The sequence below is a fragment of the Opisthocomus hoazin genome, chromosome 9 (assembly GCF_030867145.1).
Source record: "Opisthocomus hoazin isolate bOpiHoa1 chromosome 9, bOpiHoa1.hap1, whole genome shotgun sequence".
Classification (NCBI taxonomy): Eukaryota; Metazoa; Chordata; class Aves; order Opisthocomiformes; family Opisthocomidae; genus Opisthocomus; species Opisthocomus hoazin.
The window spans coordinates 21,669,397-21,693,448 of record NC_134422.1 but is presented as its reverse complement, the minus strand read 5'-3'; the positions used below and the strand labels follow the sequence as shown (position 1 = coordinate 21,693,448).

General features: G+C 39.2%; 1 protein-coding gene across 9 annotated transcripts in view; it reads right to left on the bottom strand.

Moving 5' to 3' along the window:
• Nucleotides 1-1,738: 1,738 nt before the first annotated feature.
• Nucleotides 1,739-24,052, bottom strand: part of CSRNP3 (cysteine and serine rich nuclear protein 3) — a 110,533-nt gene continuing 88,219 nt past the window's right edge. For 7 of the 9 annotated variants that reach the window (XM_075430569.1, XM_075430568.1, XM_075430567.1 and 4 more), the window contains 3 exons: nucleotides 20,554-20,813; nucleotides 13,280-13,576; nucleotides 1,739-11,742 (listed from right to left, as the gene is read on the bottom strand). In XM_075430569.1, coding sequence (XP_075286684.1) covers nucleotides 10,699-11,742; nucleotides 13,280-13,576; nucleotides 20,554-20,813 — 1,601 coding nt within the window. In that variant the 3' untranslated portion in view covers nucleotides 1,739-10,698. The remainder of the gene's footprint in view (nucleotides 11,743-13,279; nucleotides 13,577-20,553; nucleotides 20,814-24,052) is intronic. The other 2 variants (XR_012765036.1, XR_012765035.1) reach the window with 2 other exon arrangements.

Genomic DNA, 24,052 nt, shown 5'->3' with positions numbered 1-24,052 from the left:
ATGGTCATAGTACACACTGAAACATGTAAATCATAAGCCTTTACTCTCCTCTAAGCTAATAAATCAAATTGAAGATTTTTTTTTTTTTTTAATGCTTGATTACATGTCTAAAAAAACCTTAAACCATCTTCATGTGCTCCACATAATCTACAGCTCTTCTGGGTGTTGTTAATGTTCATGCAAGTGGCATGCTGAAAATGAGAGTTTGTTGCGTGGGGGTCTCTGTCTTTTTTTAACTGCCTTTTTTTTAATTTAAAACACTTTCAGCAATGTTGTTATGTTCTTCTCCTCTCCCCCAGAGGGGAAAAAAGAAACACTATAACATACACAGCATGTAAAAATTCATACATCAATTAGATGGCTATGTTAACTACTGAAGGTTACCTGAAAATCTAGCACCAGTGTTAACCTCCACCACCACGCTCTCATATACCTCCAGGAAAGTAATCACAAGTGCTGAAGAAGGCTTGCTTTCAGGCAAGAACAGCTCAGCCTTACTCCCAGCAGGACAAAGCAGGTCCTAAATGTTCTGAGACTTCATAGCCTGGGGCTCTGTCCAGCTCCCACCCAACAAGAAGATGTCCCACTGGTCCTTTGTGGCTCTAACTGGTTATGACACCGTTAACTGCAGTGGGACCTCGCCAGATCACCATACCTGAGGATTTTGCTTCATCACCCTCTGGAGTAATTGCTGATTTACACTACTGTGAGTATAAAATTACATGAGTATTAATAGATCAACTTACAAGTGAACCATAGTGTTAAGTCTTCTTAATTCTGAACTGGCATCCTGATGGCTTGGATTAGAACACTAGTGTTGAAAGGTGTTTTACAGATTTTTTTTTTTTGTGTCAGTTTGGCTTAGAAAGCCCTGAAGCAGCACTGTTAACCATAGTTCATGACAATGCAAAAAGCTGATGTTTAGCTATTCCGTCTGTGTAACTCCTAACAAATGAAAAACAAATGCTACCTTAAATCCCATGCGAACTTTTTTTTTTATAATCTAGAGAACATTTGATCTTTATTAGTTTTTATAAACACAAATTATTTAGCCATATGTAATTTCTCATTAATGGACACTTAAGGACAACTTACATTTTACAAATATACAGCTCAATTTCAAGAAATAGCAGATTAAAAAGATGGCAGAGACCTGTGATTGTTAATTGTTTTCATAATGAAGCAATATTGAACAGCAGTTCTCAAAATAATTAAGCAGTTGTCCTGAAATTTAACAGTATGCTTTCTATGCCATTGTAGCCATTGAAATGATTTGTTGTATAAAATTACTGCAAATTGTCCACCAGAGAGAGCTGTTGCAAAACTGTTTTTCCAACAGCTGTTGAAAATGATTCTTTTGTTAACTTATAACCAGAATTATTAAATTCACCATGATAGGTGCAGATTAATCACGGTAGTTTATTCTACTGGCCAAAGAAAAGTGTAGGCAGCAGTATCATTAAAGGGCAAACGGATATACCTACCAAAGCATTTATGTTCATTTCTTAAATATTTATATGCTGATTAAATTAAAAAAAAAAACAAACACCAAAACTGTTTCTCCTTATGCTATCAAACTATGAGGTATGGGAGAAATGCTTGAAATATCACAGAGCATCTTTAGCGGCTCTGCAAGTCTGGGGGAGGAGGCGCAGTACTAATTCTGGCTCTGTTAGATGAGAGAGGAATGCTCAATGTCTAGGGACTGCATAGCAGAAATAAGATGCACTGGCAGCCATAATGTAACGTAGAAACCTGGTTTACTTCATTGCAAACAAATGGACAATATATATTGTACAATATGTAATAAAAATACAGCCGATACAAGTGCCACTAAATAACAAAAAACTAATGTTAAGACTTAAAAATGCTCATTTTTGTAATATATACACTGCAGTAATAAGCCACAATAAATACATCAAATTCCATATCATTCATAATAAATACCGAAAATATAAATACAGAAGAATACAGTTAATTTGAATAAATTATTACAACATAAGGTCTAGGTTAAGTTCTGTTGAATATTATTGTAGCTTATATTACCCTTTGGCATCTTTGATGTTACAACTTGTTTAAAAAAAACAAGGAAGGAAATTAAGGAAATGTGTAGTTCATGAAGCTTAAAATTATTTCCATGTACACATTTTAAGATGAACTTTCTTTCCCTTGGCTTCTTCAAACAGTTTAAAAGCAGCAGTCCAATTAAATAAGTTGCTTTACTGTTGAGATCTCCGCAATTTTAGTATGCAAGATCATCTGTAATGGAAAATGTTAAGTACTTAACATAATTAGTAAAGTTAAAAGTAATGTACAAATTTTAAACAAATAGCTGAAATTACACTACATTTTATTAGTCCCATTTGAATAGATTACACGTCTGAAAGACCATCAATGTAAGTGCTTTTGAATCCATGCCGTGGCCTATTATTTACCACTTGCCAACAAAAATTTCAAAAGCAATTTTATGTTCTTATGGGGAAATATATATATACACAGAGAGAGATGAACCTTCTAAAAGGCAGGGCTGGACTAGACAGTGTAAATGTTACATATTTTGTTAAAACAATTGAAACACTTCATACATAAAAAATGTAGTAAGTGTTGACTTTGTTTGCAGTTTTTACAAAATTGCTGTCTATTAGCTGCAGATGGAAACAAATCAAAATAATGAATTGCCATGTTCTGTGTTAACAGGTATTAACCAGTACATTTGTATTAATAATTTTATTTGTAAAAGATTATTACACCAGAATGCAATTTAACTTAAAAGATCAACTTTACTAAGACAGTATTACAGGCTGAGGCTCTTAGGAACGGATTTGTCATCTACAGATTTTTACTATTTTTGTACTGTTAAATGTCTAGCGCTTATTTTACATCAAACACTTTTTTAACGTTTCACAAACTACACCTCAGACGTATTTCCACAGAAGTGCCTACAATCAGTCACTTGAAAGAAGGGCCCAGTTGTTAAGCATTGTTTACATGGGCATTGTTATGCAAGAACTGAAGTGGTGGTATTTGTATGAAATGGTTTGAAAAACCAGCATGCTTGCTTCTGGTTTTCAGAGAACCAGCTGCCAGCACACACAATGATGCAGTCTTTTCACAGAGCTGAAAACTCATGCTCAGTCTGTGTATCAGAGACTCACTAACGACGGCCATTTCTTTACAGTGATCCCCCAGTACCCCAGTAAGGTTGACCTTCACCCATAATCCAACCCAAAACTTCATTCTTAAAAACATCTTTAAAAAGTTTAAGATGGGGAAACCTAAAAGAATTAGCTGCCATAATGTACTAAGTCTAATTTGAAAATCCCAAGCTAAAATGCTAATAAAAAGGACACCCATTTCTTCTTTGCTTTTACTGTCTCTTGTTATCTGTGAAACAGTTTACATTAGAACATCTGCCTGGGAGCAGAGCTGGCTAAAATGATACTGAACATGACTTCGCAGTTGACATAGGCAAAGAACAGACATGGTGGCAATGCTTCTAGGATGGTGTTTTGCTTTGCAGGTTTTTTTTTACCCCATGCTTTTGGATAAGTCTTTTATTTAATGTCCACCTGTATACAACTGGCATAGAAAAATGACATTCCCTGTTTGTTTTAAAATATATTAAATAATGGCATTAATATTACGATCTAACATGGCCAAGCTTGTAGTGGACACGTATACTTTTCCATCCTTTCTCTGGGGATATGTTAATTTGCTTTTTTCCCCTCCTTTTTTCATATATAATGTTTTGCCCTTTAGAAGAAAAAATTGTCCCTATCAATCTACATCTTGCCTTAATCCTTCTTTTCCTCTAAATTGTCTTTTCTGTCCTCCACTCACTCACTCAGGGTGTATTCACCCATGCCTCAAGACAAAGGATTGTCTTGAGCCTTGTGTTAGAATGGTGGTGTTCATTTTTATTTTCCACCATTCTTCCTGTCCATCAAGAAAAGCCAGTTCAGTCTTCATGGCTTGTTGGAAAAGTGCATAGTTAGAGAAGAACATACACGAGGCAAACTTCCTTTGACTTGGTTCTATTTGACATTCATTCATGGAATACCTAAGTAAAACAAAAGTGTCGTTGCTAAGATCCCAATTAAGATAATTGAGTAAATAAATTAAGTTTGCCTTCTTTCTTTTTTTTTTTTTGGTCCCCCTCTTTGGCCTTGGATGAAGGACTATCATCTCAACTGAGAAACAGCAATACAGAGAACCATGAATACGGTTCTTCACTTGGTGGGACCTTCTGTGTAGCGGGTATCCTCCTAACCATAAAGACCATACAGCAGTAGAGCAATACACATTTTAACTTTTCATTTTTAAGATCTAATTCACTTCTGTTTTTTAAAAGGGTGTTTTTACTTTGTTACTTGCATTAGAAAAAAGAAAAAAATAATAACTAGTTTGAAGGAAACTTTTCATTCCCCTAAGTGACAGTTTTCTGCTTTCCCTCATCCTGGATTTTCATTGTGTACCGGGCTGTGCTGTATCACGAACGGACGCTCCTCCCCTGGATCTACAGGCCTCAGGAGACAACGAGGATCCCTGTCCACACCTCTGCAGCCCCCGGGGTAGGCTTCCTTCCTGTTCGCTTGTGGGTAGGGAAAGGGAGAGCCCACAGTCCCCTGCAGGGGTTGCTCCCTCAGGGCGCTCACGTTCAGAGCCAACGGGGGACTATTTTTCACCACAGTTCCGATTTATCTACATGCTAATGTTAAGTGAAAAATAAAATTAACTCTTGTAGCAAAATAAAGGAGAGATAGCAGAGAGGACACTACAGTAGCTCTCGTGCTCCATTTTGATGAAAAGCCTTACTGTACAAAAGACCTTTCCCAGACACTAAGATGAAGGGAGGAACAAATTAAAAAAAAAAGACTAAGGCTGCAAAACAGATGTTTTGTGAATTGGATATGCTTATAAAAAGCCTTGGTATCAGCTGTTAGGGTAGCAGAAAGTTCTCAGGGAAGTCCTTAAGTACAAACAATACTCTGGCACACTCATTAGCAACAAAATTAAAAGCTGCCTCTGATTTAGGAGTAGGAAGAGACAGTGAACAGGAAGCACTTACAAAGAATTCAAACGCGCATTCACTTAGCCATCTTTACAACTACATCGCACTTGTTCATCACTTCACAATGTTTGTGCTTGGAGAAAATGGACAATTAATTTGCACATGGACAGCAATTACAGAGAACAGCAAAATTAAGGAGTATTTTTAAAAATTTGGAAACATTGAAAGGCAAATGTTGAGATTTCTAATACCAAGGAACATGTTAATGAACTATACTATGTTTTGAAAATAACAGTAAGCTTTCTACCATTTTAAAAAAATAATCATCAGATTTAGTATTTTAGAAATAAATTCTATAGAATATATTCTCTGAGTTAATTCTAGTTTTTCTAAGTATTTTACATCAAATGTTCTTCAACCATAATAAAGTAGGTGATACTCTTCAGCCTCAGTGGGAAAGCGGAACACCCCTAAATGTTTAACGATTTCCCATGTCATCCTCTTCTGTCCCTGTTCCTGACAGCTTCAGGAAATTAAACAACTGACACAATGAACATGAGTTTATACAACTTGTGAGCTATAACATGGGAGTTTCTTATTCAGCAAATGCCTTTTAAAACAGTATCATGGGTCTCTCTTGCTTTATCTCTGCGTAAGGGCACCTGCTTCACTACAGGAGCAGCCTAGACACGGAATTTCAACTGACAGAATTCAGCTGGCAGAAGACAAGCAGGGGAATAAGCCTGCCTGTTGCTGCCAAGTATGGTGTTGCAGGCAAACTACAACCTTGTTGCTCAAATTTCCAGCCCTCATCAGGTAAATGTGTATTCACCTCAGCTTTTATTCTTATTTTCACTGTGAAATTTATCATTAAACTTTTGCTCACTTTTGCTTTTGCTTTCCATGGAAAGGAGAGCTTGCTTTTGGTGTGTGATCATGTTAGTGATAAAATTTCTATTCACTTCTGAGTTGGACTGGGTTTTATTGGGAAAATGACCTAGTTTGCAGTACAAAAATTTAGTTATGATGCCAAAAAAAGAGGAAAAAAACAGTATTCTGTCTGTTCTATAGAATTCTTTTTTTATCACAGTATGTCCAAATACCTTACAAACCAGAGCACAGAGACTGGAAGTGACACAGCAGGACAAAGGCAAAGCCAAGAGAACCCAGGTCTCGTCTGTCAGAGCCCAATACTCTCTATCTAGTCTATCATGTTTCTATCAAAAAGTCAGGAATGTCTGAAATATAAAAACATAATACATGTTCTGTTTTGCATACAAATGTATGTACACAACCTTTAACAAACTGGCTGTGTTGTGTGAAGATATCTGCTCGATTACGAGGTGGGGAAGGCTAAATGATCAGTTTGTTCACACGTGTACTGAAATACAACACCCAGCTAAGATGGGAAGCTGGATCAGGATCAGTTAGCAATCCAGTGAGTAACACCATCATGAATACTACACGCAGTTTCTGCAAAACTTAGAGAAGAGGCAGGGTCGCATTGTTAACTGACTCTGTTAACAAATCAGCGAGCAGGCTGAACCACACTTACAGCAAGTGATGGTTACTATGACAGTGTAATCCATGGCCTTAAAATAAATAAATGTTGAATTACAATTCACTAGCAGGGACTTATGTAAATGAAAAATAGCAAAACTTTAAAAATCTAGAACTTTCTGATCTAAATGGCATATGGCTCATCAAAGAATTATTTTGGAGGGGAAAAAAAAAAAAGGAAAGAAATACTAGAAACTTCTACTGACCAGCTTTTAATTCTTTAAAGGATGTTCCAGTGGGCATGAGCTATAGCTCTTCGGAAACAATTGCAATTGCTGCAATTTTGCCAGAAAAGTGCTAATTTCATGTCTAACGTCAGTTAAAGTTTATATATAAACTTTAACAATGCATTTTCTCCAAGAGGGGCAAAGTTCACACTATAGGCAAAAAGTCATCCAATTTTAGGTGCTGTTCCAGTGATCCCCTGTGTGAAAATTCTGATTTAACAGAGGGAAATGCTTTTACCATGACTCATTTTTCTGAACTACGTAGTGTAGTTGTAAACTACCTACCAATTTATTACCTGGCTTCTTAGGAGTGGTTATCAGTAGCTAGGTATCTTGGGAAATAAAACCGATACAACCATCAGTAAAGCAAACATTTCCCCAAATGATATGCTGTGTCAATACAGACGCAAATACTGCTGTTTAACATTTAGTAATGTAATACTTGTATCACACAGGAATAAGCTTAGCCACAATGAAAGGACTGCTTATCAGCATGAATATTAACCACCTGGGACACATCATATGTTATTATATACTAGCCAAGAAAATAACATTAAAACATCTTCCATCCCATGATCTAAGTTTATTTATCCTTTTATGAAGGGTACTTTTTTTCTTCTAACCAAGATTAAAGTCTAATCAAGGGGTCAGAATCTTGATTCTCACCCAATTTTTACAGCCTGCTCTAGATTCCACAGTTAAATTAGCCTATCTGTTTCGGTCAGGGCTGTAACATTTTTCACTCTAGTCAACTTATACGTGCTAGAAAATGCCTCAGCTTTGTAATTTGCTGGTATGGAATTGCTTGGGGAACAGGTTTAGCCTGTATCGAAAAAAAGAGGCTTCTGGGGGGGGGGTTTCCTCAGTATGAGCTTACCTCTGTTGGGCGGCTTGTTGATATTACGAGTACAGCTACCAGGAAACCTCCATGAATTATGAACAGACTTGACTTTGTAACTTGTTGCAAGAACTAAACAAGATTTGTTTACTTTGTATCCTGAGATCAAATGTTGATCACAAAACATCAGACTGGATCAAAAGAAAGGTTTTACTAGCTACGTTATCACCAGGTAGTTAAGAATATTTTTTTCAACATAAGTCTTTATTCTGCAGATTTTACTTTGTGACTCCCAGGGGTTAGCTACCTTAAAGAAGGGAAAACAGTGTAGCACAAGTTCTTTATATCCCCACTGCCTTCTCTGGCCTACCTATTGCAAGCTACTGCTTGTCATCCTGTGCTGCAAGCTTCAGAGAATTGTCCTGTATTCACTTCCATGACCCAGTGGCATGGAACATACACATCTAAGTACTCAGAACTTTATACAGACGCTAATATTAAGGAGGCCGGTATCTGAAGCCTGTGCCAATGGAAATATTAAATAACCATCACCTCAGTATTTTAAAGCTAGCGGAGATGTATTCTATAAAGTTAATCACTTACTGTGCTTGCTAATATTATTAAAAATATTTTTCATGTGAAAGCGCAGGGGCCAAGAAAATAATTTTCTTATTGCTCAGTGAGGAGCTGAATAATGAAATACAATGTTTAACCTCCTGAGAGAAATACCCTGGTAAAGTGTGCATGATCCTCCAACACGCTCTGAGGTTAAAAAGCTGCTACTGATTCACAGCTGCTGTCCCAGCTCAAGCAGAAGGGATTTGTGCTTTTGGTGCTGGTGTTGAATGAGAGTGCCAGATTTAAGCCTGCTGTTAATGCACGATGCCTATAGCCACAGAGACCTGTTACACTTGCCCATAGAATATCCTGAAACGACTAATATTATTCTTAGATGCACAACTTTATAAACTAACATGCTTCTCTTTAAAAATAAAGATGGGTATTTGCTGTATGGAATTGGAATTGGAGAATACACACGCTTACCTGGCTAGTCAGCCTTTAAAGAACGAAGCTGGAGCGTTCTGCAACTGAGAGGAACAGAGGCTACGGAACTGCTCAGCCAGCCAACACGACTGCGCTTTCCCAGGAGATGGAACACGGTGCAAGTGTGGAATCCGGTCCCTAGAGAACTAGGACTTTCCAATGCAGTTCATATAAAACACGTAGGACTTCTTGTGGAAACAAGTAAATAAAAAACCTTTCCAGCTGCTACATGGAGTAAAAATATTTTGCTAATTTAGCATAAAAATGAGAAATCACTTTGCCCAGATTTCATATAAAAACAACTATGCTTTTTTTTTTTTTTTAAAAAAAAGGCATGTTTTAAATCTGGCTGTTTTGCTACTGGAGTACTGTACATGATGTTTTAAAGAGCTTCTAACCAGAAGAGTCACTGTTACAGAGCTAAAATTTACACTGTGTTTACATGCATACTGTTAACCATCTAGATTTGACACACAGAAACTAAGATGCTGATCCTTATTAAGACAGGTCTACATTTCAACCCACTTGATGAATCATAAATAAAATTTCAGTACTGGAAGAACAAAAATGTTAAAATAGATTTTGAAATCAAAATAAGGCAGTGCAGAATTATCAGTGTAGAGAAAAGAAGGTTCTTGTACCTCCTCTTCTAGAAGAAAGCACGGCTGGTTAATAAATTGAAGGTTGAGATACAGCAGGTATTTTAATTCCCATTTCATTTAAAAACAAATGGAGTTCAAGGTAATGGATACCCATACAATGCATGTGCTATTTTGCTTGCAGAGTTTAGCAGATATAAAATTTCTGAAGCTTTGTATCGTCACTGATTCTACTGGTTCCTAATTAGACCAAATGACTCTGTAAATTTGAAATACCATCAGAAGACCACAAAAGCCAGTCTCATTTTTCATAAAAACTGCTAAATATTTAGGAAATCTAGACAATTCCACATATTTTTCCATGCTTCATTTAAACTTTGATCAGCAAGACTCTGCTTTTATAAATCACCTACTGACATCTTCATAAACTGGCTTGGGAAGAAGGTACAGGTTTTGTTACAAGGGATTTTAAGATCTTACATACCTCAGAGTCTGGAGCTATGGCATTTCTCCAAAATAGTTCACAGTTCCCACAGTTAATACAGTACTGCAAAATGGCACTAAAGTGCATAAGTATCTGAATGTTTGTTGGGCTAAAAGGTGCTGTGCAAGCTTAAGCTACTGCTTCGCCATGATATACAAGATCATTTGTCTTTGGGGAGGGGGTACTAGTTCTGGAATGCCACCGGTTTTAATTTTAATGGAGGATTGTCTACCTTTCACCTTTCTAAAAGATGTAAATGCCCCCTTTATGACTCTTCTGTTTGTCAAGAACAGTAAAAGAGAGAACAGATAATTTACCAGAAATGGTATTTAAAAAAACAAAAAAAGGGAAGAATACAAGGTACTCCAGATGAAAAGTGGACATGCTCTTTGTACCTAGCTATGGATCTTCTGCTCAAATGAACATGCTGTTCATTTTATCAAAACATGAGTACTAAACTACCATAAATAAAATACATACAGAACAACTGAAACTTTTTTGTACAGTAGCTACTTTTACATTAAACTTACCATCTTTTCAGATATGTTGAAAATTAGGACTCTAAACATCATTATTTCAAAGTATCATTTTTAACAATCTTGCACAGGCCCGACAATCAAAAACACGAAGCTTTGATTCAGATAGCTTGGCAGGTTTCGCATACTTCCGACAGGTAGGCTACTTTGAAATATGTTGGCTGTGTTTTTCACGTATGTGTTTTATTTTTATCAAAAGACAGTTTGAGTGTTTTTATTTAAACCTTTACATGAACTGTTTTGTGCAATACCACTGCCAGTGTAGCTTGAGAAAACAAAACGTGTCTGGAACATTGACTACAGTCCAAGTGTTGTCTACTTCTTAAAAAAGTAAGATTCTAGGAAATCCAGCGTGAGTGCATTTTATTACAGGAAGTCAGTCCTAGAATAATTTTAGTATTAAACAGGTACCGTTTCTACCACTGGTGATTTGATGCACTCCTCATGCAGTCTGCTCTTTTCTGGGAGGTTTAGCGAATTCTCCGCAGGGTGCTCTTGCACGCAACTGTCGCCATTCAGAGCTGAAACAAAGCCATCTGGAGAAGGACCTTTCAAGTAGGAGTGAAATTCCACTTGCGGGTGACTTGGCCTGTGCTCAGCGTACAAACTGTTGCACGGAGCACTGCTCTCACCTTCAGCAGATGAGCAGCAAACAATCACTGAGGGGTTTGCAGAAGGGTAATGAGGGCCGCTAAAGGTTTCCTCTGATTGCCGTGTGTAGTCAACAAACTGTTCTGAAGTCATGTTGTAAGGCACCAGAGAAAGACTACCGTTCTTGACAGCATCCCTTTCTGGGTAAGTCTCACCGATCTGGTTAGCAGTGCCAGCAACGTGGTTCTCTATTTGGTAATACAGATTTGAAGAGTTAGTATAGTATGAGGCGTTTTTAGAGTGGTTTTCATGCACAGCAGTTCCATCAGAGTAGCAAAGGACAGAAGGAAGAGGCACCATATCAGCATGGGAGCCCATGCTTTCTACAAAATCATCTCCTTTTTCTTCCTCCTCATCTTCCTCCTCATCTTCCTCTTCCTCTTCATCATCATCTGATTCACTAGGGGCTAAACTCTGTGTGCTAGAATCTGTAACTCCACTACAAAAGCTACTCCCATCTTCCTCTTCCTCCTCTTCCCCTGGGCAGTCCAAGTCCTCAGCTGACTGAGAATGCATAACCGCAGCCGGAGGTTCGGTTTCAATCTCAAAATTTTCTGCAATTGAGTATTCAACCGGATGGGGTCCCGGACTCATAGCACTAGTGTGCGCACTGATCTCACTGTGGCAGCCATTTAGCGCCGGAACTTGCTGCTCTCTATTTTTCTCCAATTCAAGTTTCATTATTGTGTGCAAAAAGTGAGTCCGTACACGGATAGGATTAAATTCAATTCTACCTGCTGTATTGCTACACCCTTCTTTAGTGCAACCGCATGGAAAAGACATACGATCCACCTTTTAAAGAAAAGAATACAGATTAACAATACGTAGCACGAGCCTGGTGGTACAACAGAACGCAGACAGCCTAGAGAAATACAACAGCTAGGTGGGATTCACCTTGAGAAGTGCTTGTCACAGTCAAAGCTAACAATAACTCAGAGACTTCACCCTGGAATTTGGCACTGCTGAGAGGAACAGTACGGGAGCCGTACATGCCATAATGCTGCAGGGCAGCAAAACGTGGGGCTGTTCCATAGGTGAAAGCATTACACAGTGGAACAAAAAATAGGTAGTTTTTCTATTTACGGATCTGCTACAGCTTTACTTCATCTTGTGCTCAAATCTAGACGCAAGCATTACCAGAAAGAGTCTTAAAATTTGGTAAAAATAATGAAAACTAAAAACTTACTGAAACAAACTGAATTATATATAAAAACCTTTATAAAGTTGCCAATGGAGACACCTGACCACAGACAGCAGGATTAAATAACTCCAGTATATTTTAAAAGCTATTCCAGTCAATTGTAGATGCAATATTGTAAGCTTAGCAGACTGTGGGCAGAACTTACCTATCTAACAACAGCGACCTGAAATTTCTACAGATGTGACTGGATCCACGTGTCGGATCATTAGATTAGATAGCTTTAGGTCTATGATTCATCTGCACTGCAACACCCACACATCAAATACGATGCAGAGGAGAACCACGTAACACAATCTAGTACATCTGCCCCACACGTGAAGATGAAAACAGGGACAGCAAAGAGAATGGATTATTTAAAATAGCAGAGAAATTTAGCTTGGATTTAAGAAATGAAGAAAAATGCATTCAGGAAGAAACCAACTCAGCTGCATTAATGATGACTCAGGAGGATTAGCAGAAACATCTTTTAGGGACCATTCTGGCACATTTTCAGCTGTACAGAGGACACTATGTAAATGTGCAATACGAAATACCTTTTTAGTCTGCAGATGAAAAACTACCCGCTGTATTAGCAGATGTATTTTTGTATTGCCTACATGCAAATTCCTCAGGCATGCGTTTTAAGTATCATGCATGTTAAATAAAGGACAGTACCACAGAGTTTCGTTTATTGTTTCTCATTGAGCTTGGACTATAATTCACATTTGGACTGTATGTGAATTGTCTCTGAAATAAAAGGTAATATCCCTTCTAAAACCTGCAGGCTACTCACTCTTCTGTTGTCTGCATCTGCATATTTAGACAAAGGCCAAAGAGGAATATGAGGAGCAGAATATTTGTGTAAGAAGAAAAAAAAAATAAAAACACCTAAGCAATCTATGTGCCTAAACCAATCATAAAATAAAGAAGGATGTTGAAGAAGACTGACTGTATTGTACACTACATACTCTTATATCTGGGCCTTTATAAACTGGTTTGAGATCCACAAATGTTATTGTCTAATAATTAACTTGTTTCCAGTAGCTGTAACTTTAACCACAAACAGTACACACCTGCGCACACACACCCACCCACCCCCACACCCACCCACCCCCCCCCCCCGATAACGACACTAATACAGACATTTACCTGACATTTTATGCCTGCAAGACTGCAAGTGCAAGTTTCTGGATCACAAAAAACACGGCAGTCACAGCCACAATCCTCTCTGGACAGGCGGATGGCCCGCAGCTCGTGTTTTTCTTCTACATCGATCTTCTTCACTCCAGAGGCTCGCAGCAATGCCCTCCGCTTTTTTGTCGGCAGGGGTTGTAGAAAGAAGTACTCATCCACTTCAGTGTTGTCTAGATCAATATCGTCATCAGAAATGTCATCCAGTGTCAGGGTGTTAGCTTCTTCAGATTCCACTGTGCCATTCTTTGTCATCTGTTGCACAGAACAATTAACAAAGTTCTTAAACTATACTCACACATATATACGTATCATAGATGTAAATATGTGCACTGCATTATGAACGGGGAAACACAACAATTCCACATGACTGCCAGTAAGTTCCAGAATACAATTACAGATGGGTGAAAAGGCAGCTCTTCCACATTTAAAATGTGAATTAAACATGTTTTTAGTTTCATGGTTGTCATGAAACTAATTTTTTTCCTAAGTTTCTTCTAATTTCTTCTTGTTCTTTACATCCTTTATCATTTGTTGTTATTTGCCAGATCTCATGCCTTTATATTATTTCATAAGGTAATTTTTGAGCCCTTAATTGATTCTAGTTCCCGTCTCTGGGCTCTCTGAAATTCTTCAGTATCCCTCTGGAGATAGTAATTATACTACCAACACTGTTTCAGATGATGATGCATCACAGATTTGTAAAATGGTGTATTTTATGCACTGTTTGCTATCCTGTTCCTCTTCAGCCTGACAAGCTGTTTGACTTTGTACAGCTGAGGTCACAAAGCAGTATTTCCACTTCATCACTGGGGCAGATGCCTGTATTTGCTTCTGGAGTCGACAATTTTAAGCCTGGAAGTCACTTCATTTTGCCCCTTCCTACCCACATTGATTCATGTTTATTTGCAATGCATTTCATAGCGCTGATGCAGGCAGCTCCTCTGAAGTTCCTTCTAGTCCTATTTGGTCCTGAAAACAACCCACTGACCTTTGTGCTGTCACAGGATTTTAGTACTTCATTAACCAGGCCAGGTTATTCTTAGGTAGTTAATAAATGAATAAACTTAGAAAAACGGAAGTTGTGGAGGATCTTGAGAAAAGTTTTTAGAGGATTCATGCTCCCTTCCTAGGGATGGGAATTTTTGAGCCTCTGTAGATGGAAGTATCCTGGTACTATATTATTACCTATATATAGTCTAGCTCTCAAACCTTTCAAAAGTGGTTTCAAAATTAAATGGCCATGAGCATCAAGCGCAAACACCCAGCACCACTTTCACAAGGCAGCACACTTCTGTACCACACTCCTGTAACTCATCTCCTATAGCAGGGGGTGCATATATTGCAGGAGAAAAGAAAAATAAAAAAACTACTGCATTGACAGAAGGTTAATTTTCCCATCCATGGTAGAGCTCACTTGTTGCATCTGCCAAGTAACACAACTACCGGGTTTACAAAAGTTCTTCTACAGAGAAAATTGCTTGAGACTCGAAAGGATAACAAATGTTAAAACCAAGTTCAGAGAGATGATGACATTCACTACAAAAGATATATTTTCTCAGTAGCAAGTCACTCTGAGCACTGTACTACACAGCAAGCATGAAGCAAGCGCAGCTACATGATTTATTGTGTCATATAATAAATCTTTTTTCTTTTATTATTGTTCTGCGAAAGAACTTTGCTTAAAATGGAAAACCAAATAAACACAAAACCAGATTCCCAGTGTTCACCCTGCTCCATGTAATGTTCTCAGTGGATGCGGCTGCCGAGTTGCGCTAGCTGAGCACCTGGTCTCGCACTTTTGTGAAAAATCCCCACGGTGCCACTATGTGATAATTGTACACTGGTGAAGCCTCCAGTCCCATCTGCATTAACAGTTTCACCACTGGCATCACCACGACCTCAAAAAAATGGCCCCCAGTGAATGCCATTTGAATGTTTCCTGCCTCTAGAAAAATCGACATTCAAACACACCCTGTTTTCTCTTCTTTACTTGCAGAAAATTTCAGCTTGGCCTGTTATCCCACATAAATTTTTAGACACCAGTTTTAAATACAGATAAAATACTGAAGTCATAGCCACCGCTGCCCTGTTTCTTGTGCGTTTCAATACTTAGACATTTAACAACTCTCACTGTAAAGGAAACTCCCGGTTTTTCTGCTACTAAATCCTGTCATCTCCACCGAGATATGCTTCTTCTGGGTACAGAAGCAGTCCTGAACCTAACCCGTTCCACTATTTCTTCTTTTATCACATTCCTGTCTGTTCCATTTCCCCATTTATATTAACAGTTTGTCCTTTCCACAATCTTTTGGATTGTAGCTGTTATTTATGGCATTATTGAATTACTCAGTGGTGAACTCCTACTGACTTTTCACTCTTCTTTGTAATTGCAGCTTTGCGTTTAGAACAACTGTGCAAGACAATCACAGGAAAAAACCCCTAATTATTCCTGACTTGTAAAGTCGGGTTAAAAGCACTACTCTTTCCTTTGTAGGAGGAGAATCTGTGCCATGCCTGGTAGTCTTTACATACAGCGCACGTGTACACGTTACACCGCAGAAAGAAAAATTCTCCTGCGATCAGCAGCCATCCCTTCTCAGCATTCAGCACCGTATTTAGTTCACACAAAGGTGTTCTGCCACTTCCACAACTCCGCGTTCTAGGCTTTGTTGTTTCCTTCTCTTTTCCGTGTATTCTCCATCTTTCCACGTTACTGTGGCCTTTGGAGTTCAGCGCCTTCACTTTATTCCATGTTTCAGTTTATTTATCATGTCTCTTATCCCTATAACACTCAAATCCCTTTACGTGCAGCTACTTCTAGCTCTTTCTTCACCTTTAATGCAGACATGTTCAAGCTCTCCTCTCAAACTTCCTTCAGATTGTTTTCTTAGTCTATTTTCCATTTACACTTCACAGTGGCTAGGAAAAGAGGGGGTAATTGCCCCCTGATCAGTTCTGTCTGGCCCTGGGACAATGGAGAGGTGATTTACACCAGGTATTTCGACATATTAGTTCAGTAAGGCAGGAAAGCCAACATCAGCAGTCACCCTTGTTCTGTATCATCTGCAGTGAGCGACCGGGAGATCCACAGCGTCACCGCAGGCACCTCGCACCAGCTGCCTGCAGCAGGTGGGAGGGATGCGCCACTGCACCTGCAACTCAGCCTGAACGTTCAAACCCAGAATGGCATCCTTGGGGTTTTTTTTATTTTTCATTTTTTGTTAGCTAGGTACAACTAAGTACAGTGTATTTATGTTTTTTGCTTTCTTTTTTTTTTAATATATAAGAGAATGACCTACCTAAGAATTCTGATTTCTCTAGTTTTAAATACACAGGGCTCAAACCACTGCTTAAGCAGATCGCTGTTATTTAACTGCCTGTCAGAACTTAAGTTTGAAAGTGGGGAAAGGGAAGAATTCTAATCCCTGTTTCTGTAATTATTTTAGTATTTTATTCCATTACTATTTAACAAAAATTAAGTTTCAGGGCTCTTACCCATGAGGCAAATGCTGTGACTGCTCAGCTTACAAAGGCCCCCCCCATGGAACCACACCAAAGCTGTCACGCGTTCCTCCTCCTCCCACAAACCTCAACAGCGTTGCCACGAGCACCGAACCCGGTCCGCTTCCCGCAGGCTGGGAGGTCAAATCCCTGGGCACCAAGGGGGGCCACACCGCAGCCTGCCATTCCAAAGCACCTTAGCTCGGACCCTGGGGCTGGATCACCTCCTCGTCTCCTCTGGTTCTTTTTCTCAATTGTGTCACACAGAGAACGAATGAATTAATGAAATGAAAGTTTCGAACACTTCTCAAACAAGTAACTGGCTGACCACAGAGGGAGGAAGATTATCAAGAACCAGCAACTACATTCTCCCATACAGAACTTCAGGGGAACATTAAGTGCTCTTGATTGTCATAATATTGTTCATCTGATTTAAACTTGGTATGTAGATGGGTAAAATTTCTCTCATAAAGCTGAAGGTTAATGTCCTCACAACAGAACAAGGCAAGGGCCAATGAATACGTGAAGCCTTTGGGTGAAATTCACTTCAACTCTGCAAAATGTGAAAAATAAAGGTTAGACACCTTTGCCCGCCCTAGCTGGAAATTATTCCTTACAATTTCCCACAAAGGAAACCAACTGTGTCCACGGACCCGGAAGCCTCAACACCACCAGGCTGACGCTAATCATTTGAACAGATCTTCATGGGAGGAGACACAGTGAGGAAGCAATACGGACTATTCCAGCTAATGCACTGTGCTTACTCCTAACGCTTTCCCAAATGACAAAGTATTCAGTAAAGCCTACCTTGCACCTTTCATCCTGGCAAGATGGCTCTTGTGTCCAGACTGCTATTAGAAATCTCACATTCTGCTGCTAACAAGTGCTTATGCCACCGTCAGCAGTGTTTACACCAAAGGGCTGGTGCTAAATAGCTCAAGTGACTTGAAGACGATTTTAAAGTCTTTATCTGCTTTTAATTAAGAGAAGTTTCTTATTTGGCTCTTCACTTTTAGCAAGTAAAATAATAAACAGTACCTAACATTATGGAGACTCAATTTCAATATATTCCTGTATTTCTATTTTTTTCTAACAGATTCTACGAGAGAACACTTTGTACCTACAGACTTCCATATTTTAATCCAATGAAAAAAATTTAAAAAACAGGGAAACTGAAATTAAAAAACACACTGGAAATGTTACTGTTTGCATTATGGTTTTCAAACAGAATAATCTTTTTGAGCAAACTTTGCCCTACTTTTTCCCATTTTCTTCATTTTTCTCTGCAGATGTACAGTAATTTTAATGCAAATCCTGATTAGTACATTTTCATTAAAGATCATAATTGCTGACACTGTCACCTTAGAACACCACAGCGTTTCTTTTTTGCGTTCACTTAGAAACCCTGTGAATGACCAAGCAGCTCTCCCATCTCTGTAATGGGAAATTAGCAAGGCCCAGCGGTCTTCAGCAAATAAACCACGCTCAGTGCTTTACAGTGACTTTGCACTAAGTCAGCAAGCCCTGGATTTGTTCTTGGGAGTGAAAGTGTTTGGTGTTGGTTTTTTTTTAACTCCAAGTGTACAATCAGGGATGTAACTAAGCCAAGTTTAATGGACTCGTTCCAAAACGAAGTTTTCTGTTTCCTATGTCTTTATACATGCTCTAAAGTGAAATATTTTACTCTAGTAAAAGGTTTAACACTAGTAAGATGACACCATTTTTAAGTCACTCTCAGGATGCTGACAACCTAACCACAATTTCTTGATATTTGAATTGAAACTTTGGAGTCAGCTTGCCAGTCCCAGAGCATGCTAGTAAACTATTCCCACAGCAACTGCTGAGGATCAGTGAAGAAAGAATCCCACCACTGCTGAGCTAAGTGCAGGGGAAAGGACTCATCTATTTGGTACAAGGAAACAATTAAAATGAGGACAGAGGGAGGAATGCAAATCACGCTTTCCTTGTTCTCTGAATACTTACCAAGAGATTTTGCAGGAACTTAACAGTCACAGTACAGATTATCATCCACTCAAACAGCTGACTGGGGAGATGGAAGAACACGTTGTATTTGGAAGATGAGCAGCAAGTAGAGTCCCAAAAAAAGAGTGGGCTGGAGTGAAGTAAGTAAATGAAGAAAGGAGATCCATCCCAGCCAAGAGGAGAATTATGAAAGCACAAAGAGCCAAGCTCTACTCCATACAGATGAAGGCTAAAAGGCCTCATCCGATCTTTAAATAGGATCTGTGATTTTTCTTGATTTACTTCCTAGCTATAAAAAGAAAGGTGAAGTATTTGCGTGCCTTACTCTTTACTCACTCCACTGGGGATGCCTCTCTTTGAGCTGACTCCTGGAAGTCAGCCAAGGGATCTGCACAGAGTCCGTGGTTACACTGACACAGCTCAATTCACCCTTCATGCTCTGAAGATCCTGTGACGCGAGATGTTCAGAGGTGGAACCTCTATCTAGCAACAAGTCACTAACACTCTAGCCTTTGGTTTCCAACCTGTCCAAGCATCTGTCTGTAATTTGCCTTTGTCCTGAGTGGCTTTATGATTATTTGTTTTCATTGTGACAGTTCAAATTTTATGAACTATTTAAGAATCTATTTAGCTATTGAAATAAAAAACAACTGGGAGACTGAAAAAAGTAATTACAATAGTAAGGGTCGTTCACACTTCTTCACGAGTTCAGACACAGAGCTTGTGAACATAGTTCGTTCTATGGGAAAAACACCGAAAGGCGTTTCTCAAACTTGGAGGGTACCAGTTTGCTCTGAGCAACTGCAGCAGTACCTGAAACAGAGACATAATGTCACAAAAGAAGGGGCTATGGAGCACAGCTGTTCAGTTACAATTGTAAATTTTGTTCACTCTTAATTACAGGGTTCATGTGAAAAAGCCCAAAACACACGCAACCCAGGCACTGCGCAGGAAGTGTTGCATCCACCACAAGAGCATAACAAAACCTGAAGTTTTGCCACCAGCTCTAAAGAGGCAGAGGGGACACTGCCAAGAACACACCCGCCTTCTCTGTTCTCCTCCACTCAAACACACAATTTCTTTGCTCTCCTATGCTATGTTTAAAAAGACAGCTTCAAAACTGTGTCCAAGCTTTGTTCTGACTAGCTAAACTGATACAGCTGGTTAATTCGTCCCTCACATTTCTTCTCTAACACAGATGTCCTTCGGTGAAATATTAAAGACACAGGATCATATAAATTGGTATACTGAAAAAAGAAAACATTTTTAGTGTTACTGTTCTTCTCTTCTTGCCAAATCTGCTCAAGTTGGCCAAGAAAATGAGCTGTGTCTCTCTCTGTGCTCTAGGATGTTACCACTGCCTTGTCTAACAGGGCACTGTGCAAGGGCTCGGAAGACTCCTTCTCTTCCTGGCACTTCCCGACTTCTGGACACTCCGTTCACAGCCAACCCCCACCGCGCTCTGCCTTTGTGCTCCTCTGCAGAAAGCGGGGAGTAAACAACCACCTCCCTGTAAAGCACTCTCAGGTACACATCAGCAAGCGCTACCACAGCACTTGGTAATAGCGAACAAAAATACCTCTTCAGTAAAATTAAAAAAAAGAAAGACGCCATTGTTTCAACTGAAAATGGAGTTGACAGAAAGGAAGGGGGTTTGTTTAACGCACACACAGTGGGCCCATATAGCTCTGACACTGTTCAGGTAAATAAATAAGGCAGGGACCAAAGTCTCGAACAATTTTTACCTTCAATTTTAGAGAATTGAGTTTTTCCTCCCTTAGGTGCTCCCTTAACATCTCTCGGTGCAGCCTCTCCTGCTCCATGGCAAACTCCCCGAGCGTGTACTGGCGCACACTGTTGTGGCGCGTCGACATCCCCAGGGTGCTGCCCCCTTGGCTGGGCACGCTGGTGAAGCCTTGCCTTCTCGTGAAGTAATACACAGTAACACAGTTAAAGTGGACATTTTTTGTTCTCTTCCGCTTCTCTCTCTTCAGGATTGAAGAAGCTAGAACAGATGCAGATTACAACATGAATGATAACTTGCAGTCATGTAGCAAACTCATCACTTGTGTAGTTCTATTCACCTTAACAGCACCTGGCTACGCACACTACCCAAGCTCCGAGGTGTGCACTCTAAATGAGATCACGTTACAAATATTTACTGTTTATACAAACCTAGAAGCCATTGCAAACAGCTACAATCGTGAACACTGCTGTATATTTTAGAACAGAAATTCTTGGCCTCTCACAGCATTAAAAAAATGTTTCAGCTTTTTACCAAGGAAGCAAATAAATCCCAGCAAAAGGAACTTCTTTCCCAGCGCCACCTGAAAGGCAGTGATCCACTGACCCGCTCCTCTTCAACCCCCCACCAACAAAACATCGCCGCAAGCAACAGCAGCGAGGAGAGCAGCAGGTCCCGTCTCTCACGGGTCCACGCACACTGCTGCTGCTCTGGCAGCACGGCTCAGCTGCAGGCAGCTGTGACTACAGCTTTAAAGCACCGGATCACACGGGCAGAAAAGATTTCTCTCTCTTATAAGCTAAAATGTGAGAAATTAGTAATAGAAAAACTACAAAGGCAGTTATGTTTAGTGTTTCAGACTGTCTCAGAAAATCAGACCATCATCATCATCCTCACAGAATAATACAGGAATAATGCTGATTAACAATTAGATCCACCTCCCTTTTCTTCACCTTCATCCTTCTTTCTGCTCCCATCCGCTGCACACACACGTGTGTACATATATAATCTAACGTGCAGAATTTTGACCAAAAAAAAAAATCTAGTCTTCTCTAGTTCCCCTCACACCTGTGCTCAGTTTTTCTTATACACATATGCAGTATCGTACCAAATGGACTTGTTTAAAAACAAATGCCAAATTTTAACTGTTAAATATTGGTTTTTTCTACAGACATTCAGTAACTCCTTCCAACGACACCAATCGATTGTTTCTCACTGATAACAGCGGTGAACCTTTAGAGAAAAAAGAGACACAAACATTAGAGAAAGACAAGAGAGAATCCTTGATTTTTACGACGAGCAGCCTGATTTATTTGATTTATTGCAAAATGGCAACAGGACGTTGAGAATGTAGGCAGTAAGTCATTGCTCTGCAGCTTACAGGCAGCAACTGGGCAGGTGTGAATGAGAGACCTAACTGCCAGAATTCAGGCAGTAAGACGATTTAAAAGGTGCCTGACCACTCTCGAAAGACTTGGAACCATTCTATAACAGCAGTAAGAGCAACATGACGTACACTGCTAATCTAAAACTGCACCCTCTCTGGAGATTGGAAGCACTTGGCCTCCAGCTTTGGTTTTGTAACAGGTCTGGTTTACTGTCACAGCTAAAACGTAGTTCGTTCTCTAATACTATTATGTAATGTTAACCACCATAAATGTAAAAATCCCCAACTTTTACATTAAGTAATTCAACCAAAAAAAATAGTATAATTTAGCTAACTACATGAAAAACAAGTATATTAGAAAATTCAGTCCTGTAACCAAGTTACAGACAGTATGCCCTGCTGACATCATCACAGAACTATTTGGGGCTCAGGAAAACATTGAAATAGTATTATTTTTCCCAGATACTGACAAGCAGCTAAAAGTATGGTTTGTTATATAAATAACATGCACAGCTTCAGGTGTGCTGCAGGTATGTTAGATGGTAAATATAAAACAGCTAAATAAGCTCAGGTCCTACACTCATTTATAAGCTCTCAGTGCAGGGTGTTCCAAAAAGGTGTAGGATGTACAAGGAGGAATCAAAAGATAAATTCTGTTACCTCAGGCATGTTAAAGCTTACATCCAAGATTAAGCAAATCTCGTATCAACAGAATCTGTCAAAGATATCTACAGGAAGCTTCTAGTGGGGGAAGAGGGTTATTTTGTTAGAAGAGACTAGCTGATAGCAGTATGTCAATTTAGCATGATATTAAATAGTGTTTTAATGTACTGTTTTTTTTCATATATGCCACAGTTTCAAAACAAAACTATCTTTAACAAAACCAAATTTTTAGCATTTGGAAGATGGTGTAGCTTTGATATTGTGACATTCTCTTTCAATTTAGCATGAAAGCAAATACTCTGAGTCAGAACCTTCACTGCCTATATGCTCTTACGCACAGGAAAGCGTGTCCTTAAAAATCCTGCTTCTGCGGAAGGCAGTATCTAAACCTTTTGGGATGCATCCGATTGCTGAGTAACAGTACTGTTGTTATTTGGATCTCAGCTGGATCTTGCCTTTATTTCTGAAGACATATTGACAGCTACTGAAGGGCAAGCTTCTTTATCAAGTAAAAGAACCAGCCACCAATGGAATGAGAGATAAATAAAATATTAAAGGAAAGAAAAGATAGAAGGTTAATCTTGGAAATACATACATATGCTTCATGAGAAAATAGAAGGTAATTGTGCCTGTAAATCACGCAAGCCAGCAAATGCCTTGAATCTTCATCTGTAAACTTCAGGATCTACCACCTAAGGTCTACGTTCACAGTAACTTGGTTTAAACCTTCGCGATGGAACTCCTGACATGGCTGCTTACTGGCAGGAATAGCAAATGCTGCAATAAGTGCTTCCATTTTTTTACGTCTGTCAATCTCTTTATGGAAGAGGTACTACTTTCACACTACTTTCTGTACTACTTTTCATACATAAAGAATCATACTGCTTTCTATACATACAGAAATGAACCTTAAGTTTTATTCACTAACATTAATAGTTAAATGAAGCTAGGCAGAAGACTCTGCTCTAATTACTTCCAGCTGAGAAAAAGAATGTAATCTATGATAAAAACTAAATGAACAAGCTTTTTCATTGCGTGGATTTTGGGGGAGGGGTGCGGGTGCCCCTGTGTGTGCTGTCAAAATTTAGAACATGGAATTTCACACATCGCTGTATGTTTATACCCAAAAGTTTGGTCACCAGGCTCTCTCAGTAAGACTGTAGTTGTCATGAGCAGTCTTGAAGAACCCATCAATGCATTTCTTCAACTTTTTTATAGTTCTTATCACTTTTAGTAATTAATTTATCACCATGGTCTTCATCACGAGCTGCAAGGGAAGACATTTTGAGCACCTCCTCCCCCTCCTTCTTCACTGACCTTGGTGCCTGCAGAGTTGTTTCTCTCACATCATCTCACTCTCTCCTCACTGCCGTCTCACCGCAGTTTTTTTTTCTTCCCCTTCTTAAATATGGTATCACGGGGTGCTACCACCATCGCTGATTGGCTTGGC